This window comes from Strix uralensis, chromosome 24, assembly GCF_047716275.1.
Source record: "Strix uralensis isolate ZFMK-TIS-50842 chromosome 24, bStrUra1, whole genome shotgun sequence".
Classification (NCBI taxonomy): Eukaryota; Metazoa; Chordata; class Aves; order Strigiformes; family Strigidae; genus Strix; species Strix uralensis.
In genome coordinates, this window is record NC_133995.1 from 6,532,236 (window position 1) to 6,540,368 (window position 8,133).

Here is an 8,133-nt window from a genome sequence, read left to right on the forward strand (position 1 = left end):
AGCACGTTGGCACCGTGTCCCCCCCCCGCCGCCCGCTGACACCGCTTCATTATCAGAGGAAATAACAACCGCCCCTGGCTCAGAGGAGAATGCCCCCTCCAAAGTTTACAGCTGGCTGCGGCTGAAACCAGCTAAATGGACCATGGAGACTAGGGGAAAAATCATTTAAGGAAAAGGAAAAAAAATAAACCAGCCAGTTCCCCGTGCTTCTAAATATAGAGCGAGCTCTGTCAGTTTTAATAGGAAGGCCATAATTGCTCTCGCTGCTTTGCTGGGCTGAGCGTGGCCTAATTGCTTGCCCATAACAATCCCAAGTGTTAATACGGGGCAGTTGGGGGTTAGCGGTGCCTCCGAGCCAGGACTGGGCAGCAGCCACCAGGAAATTGCGCTGGCCAGGCGATTAGAGGTGTTAATAGGGTGGCTTAAGGGGCCCAGGAGCAGCACCGCAAGCAGCCCGGGCATTTTTCCCCTCCCGCTGCTTGAAACAACTGTGCTGAATGGGGACAGAACTGGATCCACAAAAACATCCGATTTTAGGCCAGCCTGACCCTTTTCCAGCTGAGGGCTACAGGCAGAAGCCGTCATGGGCTTAAGTCACCTGGTGCTTTTTCAAGCCCACATCCACTCGAGTTTTCTCCAGACCAGAGCCTTTGCAGTGTAGAATAGGACAGAGGAGGTTTAGTTATTTCCAAGCGGAGAATTTCCCTGCGGTAGGAAGGAAGGGGAGAAGCTTGCCGGCGTCGCTGTACGGTTGCGGAGAGGCCGGGCTGTAGCTCCAGCGCTGACCTTGTGCTGCTCCCCTGCCTTCCCGAGGGTCTCTGGGCAGCTCTGCCCTCCCTGCCTGCACTGCCGCTGCCTCCCAGCCCTTGGGCTTTCCTGCGCTGCCGAGCAGCTGCCCAGAGCACCAGGGCTGTCCTCAGGAAACGCTGGATGCAACTAAAATACACTGACCGCTGGGGCCCCTTCCCTCCACCCCCCGGCCCCCCAAGAGCTGTTGCCACGGCTCTCCTGGTCCCCGCGCTGGAGGTGATGGCTCAGCGCCGCAGCAGGCGATGGAAAACAAGTAACATCGTTGGGTGCCTTGAATTTCCCATCCCCAGGGTCGCGCATCCCAACGTTAAGAGGTTTAAATGCTCCGTGGCTGCAGAGACCCTCCCAGGAGGGACAAACATCCGCTTAGCCACATCCTCTCCGCTGTCGGGCTGCAGATCCGTGGGGCAGGGCAGAGGATGAGGTGCTGTGCTGGGAGGGAGGAAGGACTGTTCAGTGTGAGGAGGAGAAGGCTGAGGGGAGACCCCATCACTCTCTACAGCTCCCTGAAAGGACATTGGAGAGAGGTTGGTGCTGGTCTCTTCTCCCAGGGAATTAGTGACAGAACAAGAGGGAACGGCTTTAAACTGCAACAGGGGAGGTTCAGGCTGGACATGAGGAAAAAATGTTTCACAGCAAGAGTGGTCAGAGAGTGGAATAGGCTGCCCAGGGAGGGGGTGGGGTCCCCATCCCTGGGTGTGTTTAAGGGTCATTTGGATGAGCTGTTGGGGGATGTGGGGTAGGGGAGAACTTTGTAGAGTCGGGCTGAGGGTTGGACTTGATGATCCCGAGGGGCTTTTCCAACCTGAAGGATTCTGTGAAGGGCTGGTGAGCAGAGCCGAGGCTGCTGCCTACCTGGCTGGAAAGGTCACACAGCAGCTGCTGCTTCAGTGCTGGCAGAAGCATCACCCTCCCGAACACCCCTTCAGCCTGCACGCTGGGAATTCATCAGCAGTCATCACTGGTGGCAGAAACGAGGATGAGAAGCTTCTACAAGTGATCACGCTCAGATGGTGGCTTGCTCCAGGCGCCCCAGCTTTGTGCTCTGCTTTACAGGCACCTTTCCCAGGGCTCGGCTCCGGACCACGGCAGTCACAGCACCTGAGCTGGTGGAACCGGGGATGAGAGCGTGTTGCAAAGCGCTTGGCTTTGGGGACAGCTTGGATTCGTGGCCGCTGGGCTGTAACCCAAAGCACCCCAGCTCTGCCATGGAACTGGAAATGTCAGCCTCCAGCTGGGAGCACTGGTCGCCCCCTCCTGCCAGGCCAGCAGACGTGGGGCTTACAGCTCCCACTGAACATCTCGACACACAGCCAGGACAGAGACAAACCCCTGGCTGTCAGCTGGAGCCAACGTGGCAATGGAAAAGGATCCAGGCACTGGGGCAACGAGCTGCCTTCCTGGTGGGACAAAATCAGCCACCCTTAGTCAGAACCCCAGGCACCTTCCCCTCCCCAAAGGGCAGCAAACAGACATACAGCCCTCTCCTTGTCCCCAGGGGTGCAACCAGTGGTCCCCAGCCACACCGGGAAGGCAGGTCAAGGCAGGCGTAGCCCACACAGCAGCTCATCTCCTGCAGAAAGAGCTTGTTTGCTGTTTGAGAAGACCCCGATTTGCCTACATGCAGATGCTGTGGCACTAGCTGGGAGGGAGTTTCACTCTTACGAAACAGGGAAAGACATAAATGCAGTGGTGGATCCTAGCAGAGAAACACTTGTGCCCCCATTCTCTTAATAGATATGCTGATCTCTCCCATCTGCAAGAATAAGCATCCACTCAGTGTCCTGTTGCTCTAAAATTGTTTAATATTAAAGTCATGGAGAGGGAAAGAGTTAACACCAGCTGAAACGATCATTAAACACAGCCAGATTATTTTTCTCCCATTCAAAGAATAACACGAACTGTAACAGATCATCCCTCCTCAGTCTGTCTGCAACCTGCGAGCACCTCCACGCCAGCAGCAGCTCACCGCGTGCCGGTTGTACTATTGCACATCACCCTAAATGTCCCTGGAGGTGCAGCTCCGGACCCAGGATCCCGCTTTCATCGCCAGACTGAACACGCTCACTAGAAGATGCGTTTAAGGCTCAGTTCTCCCCAGCAGCAGAGACTCTCGGGAAGCAGAGCGGGGGTTTTGGAGTGGGAGAAGGCGAGGTTTTGCAGTTGCTTCAGTAAAGAGAGGAGGTGGCTGAGCTGTAAGGAAACGCTGTTCTCATTTGTACTTCAAATTGTTTCTTCTCAGTGGTACTCGTGCCTCCAGGCTGGTGCCCCGTCCCTCTCCCCAGCCCCCCCGGCATCAGCGGGCCGTGGCAAAGCCGATGCGGTTGTTGCGCCGGTCAAATTTGGTGTAGTAATGCCCGATGAAGCTGGCGCCCAGAATCCAGAGGGGTCCAGCTGGGGGTGGGATGTCCAGCCCTGAGAAAGCCACCACGCAGATGTCTTCCCCATACTGGGATTGCTGCAAAGAGGAGGAGACCCAGGCGGTGATGGAGGTGCCCGAGGAAGGGCTGCGACCCCCAGCTCAACACCCGCTGCTCAGCCCCAATGTTCCTTCCTCCAGGAAGGAGGATCCCTGCCCATCTCTGCTCTTTGCTGCTCACCCCAAATCTCCCCCAAAACCACCCAAGGAAGCAGCGACAGGTTGGTCTGGCTCATCTGGACACTTCTGCCAAACAGGAGGGTTTGGGGAAAAAACAAGCAGCATCATTCTGGGGCTCATCTCAGCTGCTTTAGGGGAGCCAGGAGGGCGCAGGATGCTGCAGGAGAGCTGCACCCCAGGGAAAGCCGCCCTCCCGCCCTGCACGGAGGGATGCAGCTCACCCGGAGGATGTAGGCAGAGCCGCTGAGCTCGTAGGCCTTCCCACCCAGATGGAAGGAGATGTTGGGCAGCTGAGGGACTCGGTCGCAGTCCACCACGTACTGCGGGAGGAGGAGACAGCGCTGAGCGTTTGCTGGGGCAGGGATGGGCTGGGGTCCAGGCAGCCAAGGGGGAGGTGGCGGGGATGTGGAGTGGGGCACAGGGCGGGGTTTGCTCACCTCTCCTTCAGCCATTTCTGCTGCCCCAATGGCTTTCATCAGCACGGAGATGGGGCCGGCTGGGCCGGTGATGTAGGACGCTCCCGTGTCGATGGCCACTGAGCAGCCTTCCTTGCAGAACAGGATTTCAGCCCCTACGGACACGCTGGAGCGGGAGGGGAGAGGGGTGACCCTGAGTCTCCCATGGTGACCGCAGCTCAGCTCCCAGGGCCACGTGTGCCCTCGGGCGAGTGTGCCACGTCTTTGTCCAGGGATTGCTGGCCAGGCAGAGCATGTGCTGCTCCGGGTGCCTCTGGAGCACGGACTCTCCAGGGGCACCGGGAACCCTCCCTTCGAGCTTCTCGAATGTGAAAGCTAAGCTTCATCATGTGTGGTTTTTATTTTTTTAAAATCAAACAAAGCCGAATTGTTTCAGCGCCTCATGCTCCTTCTGCAGGACTAAAGGGGGTTAAACTCTTCCACTGCAGCTTCCAAGTTGAATCAGCCCACGGTGCCACCCCCTCTGCATTCCCCAGCTCGGCTCCTGGCTCCTTGCTGAGCACCGAGCTGCAACTCTGTGCTGGAGGAACCAGCCCTGCTCCCCTCCAGAGGGGAAAGCACCCGCCTGTGAACACACACCTCCGTGGACCACCGTGCCCAGCACCCAGCAAGCTTTTCCCACCCCACCCTTGCACACCCAGGGAGGTTTGCAAGATGAGGCCCGGTGCTGGGCAGAAGCACTCCCTGGCCTCACCCCTTCATGCTGATCTGCCAGTAGCCGCTCTTGCTGACGTTCAGGTAGTGGAAGTCCCCAGTGTAGTAGGTTGGGTCGCTGCCTCCGAGGATTATTTCCCCCCCGGGTTTCAGAGGAGCGTTCCTAGGGTGCAAAACACAGCGGAGTGATTCTCCCTTGGCCGCTGTCCCTGAAAAAAACAGCAAGAAGGGACCAGCCCCAGCCACGAGGCTCTGCTGACCCAGTGAGCCGCAGCAGGGAGCAAGAAGAAACCCCGAGTTAGTTCAGAGGGGTGCGAGAGCCCGCGGGTGTGGGGGTGCCACATGCTGAGGTCTCCGAGCAGGTCGGTGCTGGCTCACGTGCGGGGCAGGCGTGCGGGCAGAGCCCGGTGCGGGGCTCTGTGGTGTGTGAGCTCCCGTGGAGCTGTGCCCGGCTGGCAGCAGGGTCGGCTGCCCAGCCCTGGGGTGCAGGGGTGACTGTTAGCGGGTGCTGTCTCAAGAGCTCTCGTGCTTTTTGTCTTCTTACTTCGAAGCTCTGCAAAGAGAGAGATGCTCCATAAGCCCGTGGCTCAAGGGGAGCTGTGTCCCCGGGGTGCCAAGGGGACCCAAGTGGCACCCAGAATGCAGCCAGCATTGTTAGACCTTCTTCATTATTGATGGATCCACCTTTAGGTGAGGTAAAGAGCTACCACGGCTGCTTTAAGTGTGTGTTTGTTTGCTATAAGCTGCTGGGGCCAGTGGGGAGTGCTGGTGGGGGCGGGGGCAGCACTCCTGCTCTGCCAGGATGGGCCCTCCCGCTGCTCCTGCAGGTTTTGGTGCTGCTGGGAGGAGGGATGCTGGGGCATGACAGTTTGGGGCAAGAAATGAAAAGAGTTTGGCTGCTGGTGCAGATTTTTCTTCAATAGATTTTTGAGTTTTTTAGTTTGGCCTGTAGATAAAACACTAAATCCACTGCTGGCTGTGGTTGCTCCAGCCCCACTAGCAGAGCTGGTGACTTTGTGCAATCTGACAGTGACAAACGAGCGCGGAGCAGCGCTCCCAGCCTCGGCACGCCCTGCCCAGCAGCTCCAGATAAGCATCCACCTGGCTCTGCCTCTTGTGCTGCCTCATTCCTCCCCAGCTCCTCCAGGCACCCTCCACACCCCCCCAGGTCCCGCAGCCCCAGCCATGGCTCATTCCCAGTCCCGAGATGCAAACCCAGCACTGCCGCAGTTGCAATTCCTCTGCCCTACAAAACAAACAGCTCCCCAGCCCCGGCACCTGCTCCCCACAAGACCCACCGGCTGTAGTAGACGGAGAACACGTCCTCCTTGAGGATCTGCTGGGAGAGGATCCGGTCGAAGACAGGGGTGATGCCGTCGATGGCCTGGCTGGGGTAGCCCATCCCCAGCACCCCATCAAACCTGGCAAAGATGAAGGGGAAGGCAGGCAGCGCCGTCGCCTCGGCAAAGACCTGGATGATGGGGATGTCTGACACCTGGGGAAGGGCAAAAGCGTCCTTGCAGGGTGGGGCTAAATCCCCCAAAGAGCCCCCCTACTCTTGGGTAAGGGGGGATGCTCGTACGAGGGAGCAGAACCATGCGAGGGCATCTCCTTGCTGAGCCAGTGAGTGGAGATTCGGGGCACGCACTCACCAGGACGATGTCCTGGCTGAGGAAGCCTTTGACACTCCCCGTCCCATAGCGGATCGCAAAGCCCGTGCCGTTGGCTACATACGTCCGTGACTTGGAGGAGTCGTAGCGGCTGTGGGAAACTGGGGAGAGGGAGAAGGTGAGTCAAAGAAAGCAAAGGAGGCAGCAACGGCAGGATGGGCTGAGGATCTCTCTTCCCCCAGCCTCCGGGAGGGGGATGAACCCAGCCTGCCCCAGGGCCAGGGACTGGACAGCCACAGACAGTCCCCACTGTGTGAAGGCAAACCCGGCCCAGCCCACTTTGAGTGGCCCTCGAGATGGAGGCACTTGCCCACATTCGCTGAGCTGAGGCTGGAGGGGGTCAGCCCCAACCCTGGCTGTGCCCCCGTACTCACCGCAGGCGCTGTAGAGGGGGGAGCACTTGTAGGATGGCACCCACAGGTTGGCCGAGCCCGTGTCAAAAACCACCTTGAAGGTCTGTGCGGGGGTACCGATGCTGATCTCGCCGAAATACTGGGTCTGGAAGAGGCACGGGGAGCATCGCTGGGGGCACAGCTCAGGCAGGAGAGGGGGGTCCCCCAGACCTGGCAGCAAACACCCCGTGGGGGGCAGTGGGTGGGACTTGCAGGGTGCGGGGCCGTGTTGGGGGGACAAACCCCCACGTGGGAGAAGACTCACGTCCAGGTAGTTAGTGAGGAGGGTGGGAGCCGTCCCGTTTCTGGGGCCGGCCACGCTGCTGCGTCTGCTGTGCCTCAGCTCGGGGAAGACGTCGGACACCTTCACCCCCATCTCCTGCAGAGTCTGGCGGATGGAGGGCATCCTCCGCAGCGTGACCCTGCCAGGGTCGAGGACAGGGCTGGGGGGGCCAGGGAGCACCCAGCACCCTCAGAGGAGACCCCCCTCGCAGCTCCCTGCCACCCCCCCAGCACTCCTGCCTTGGTGGCTCTAGATGGCAGCAGCTCCCCGCAGCACCCCACGCCGTGGGGCTGCCAGACGGGTGCCGGTGGGTCCCATGGCCACTGCCAGCCCCACACCGGCCCCGGGTGGGGGGGAAGGATATACATCACGGCCCAGCCGGGACAAGGACCCCACGGGGGGGCTGGCTGCTGCAGGAGGCATCTACCGACCCCAGCCCCACGCTCAGCTCGTTTGCAAATGAAACGCTTCGTCGTGGCCTCCTTGGTTATTTGGGAGACAGGGGTGCTGCCAAGCCACACGATGCTCAAGGGGAGCGAGGAAGAGGAGTAAGGAAGAGCGGGCATGCTAAGCAAAGAACAGAAAAGCAGGAGGAAGGGGGTTTCCCAGCACAGCTGCAGCAGGAGGAGAGTCCTTCGGTCCTCAGCACCAGCCCAAGCACCCAAAAAAACCCAAGGGGAGACAGCAAGACCCACAATGTTGTGGGACACCTGCAACCCGCACGCCTGCTACCTCTGCAAAGCCTGGGCTGGCGAGGGGAAGAAGTTGGCGCCCCAGGTCACAGCCAAGACCACCAGATACTGCTGCACCCTCCTGCTGTGTCCCGCCGGCATCGCGCTCTCCCAGGGCAGCCGCCTCCTTTGCCAGCAGCTTCCTTGTGTCCCAGAGGGGAGGATGCTTTTATAGCCTGGGTTTCTGCATCCGTGGGGGTTTCTCCTCCCCGCTCGCCGGGGGAGGGCTGGGGATGCTGCCGGCAGCACTGCAGGCAGGTAGCTGGATGGTGACCGGGACAGTCCCTGTGGAGGGTGGCAAGGCTGGGGGAGCCCCGTGGGCACAGCTGACAAGCGTGGCTGGCAAGGGGAGCTGCGAATAGCTGGGAGCTGCAAACCCACGCTCCTTGCGGTTAATAACATCGCTACCTGTCAGCACCCCGCCACCGCCAGCACGGCGTGTGCAGGGCATGGGCCAAATGCCTGCTGGTGTCAGTCAGGAGAGCTGGTGCATGATGGGGATGCAGGTGGTGGTGGCT

General features: G+C 59.9%; 1 protein-coding gene across 3 annotated transcripts; it reads right to left on the bottom strand.

Moving 5' to 3' along the window:
• Window positions 1-2,592: 2,592 nt before the first annotated feature.
• REN (renin) lies at window positions 2,593-7,736 on the bottom strand. Of its 3 annotated transcripts, none has more exons than XM_074893600.1 (9): window positions 7,617-7,736; window positions 6,867-7,023; window positions 6,584-6,707; window positions 6,192-6,310; window positions 5,838-6,034; window positions 4,580-4,702; window positions 3,847-3,991; window positions 3,631-3,729; window positions 2,593-3,268 (listed from the first exon to the last, which is right to left on the bottom strand). In XM_074893600.1, the coding sequence occupies exons 1-9, from the start codon at window positions 7,715-7,717 to the stop codon at window positions 3,107-3,109; spliced, it is 1,227 nt and encodes a 408-aa protein (XP_074749701.1). In that variant the 5' UTR covers window positions 7,718-7,736; the 3' UTR covers window positions 2,593-3,106. The 3 variants fall into 3 exon arrangements, with proteins under 3 accessions (XP_074749701.1, XP_074749700.1, XP_074749702.1); XM_074893599.1 differs by having other exon boundaries at window positions 5,829-6,034; XM_074893601.1 differs by lacking the exon at window positions 3,631-3,729 and having other exon boundaries at window positions 5,829-6,034.
• Between the last annotated feature and the right edge of the window lie 397 nt (window positions 7,737-8,133).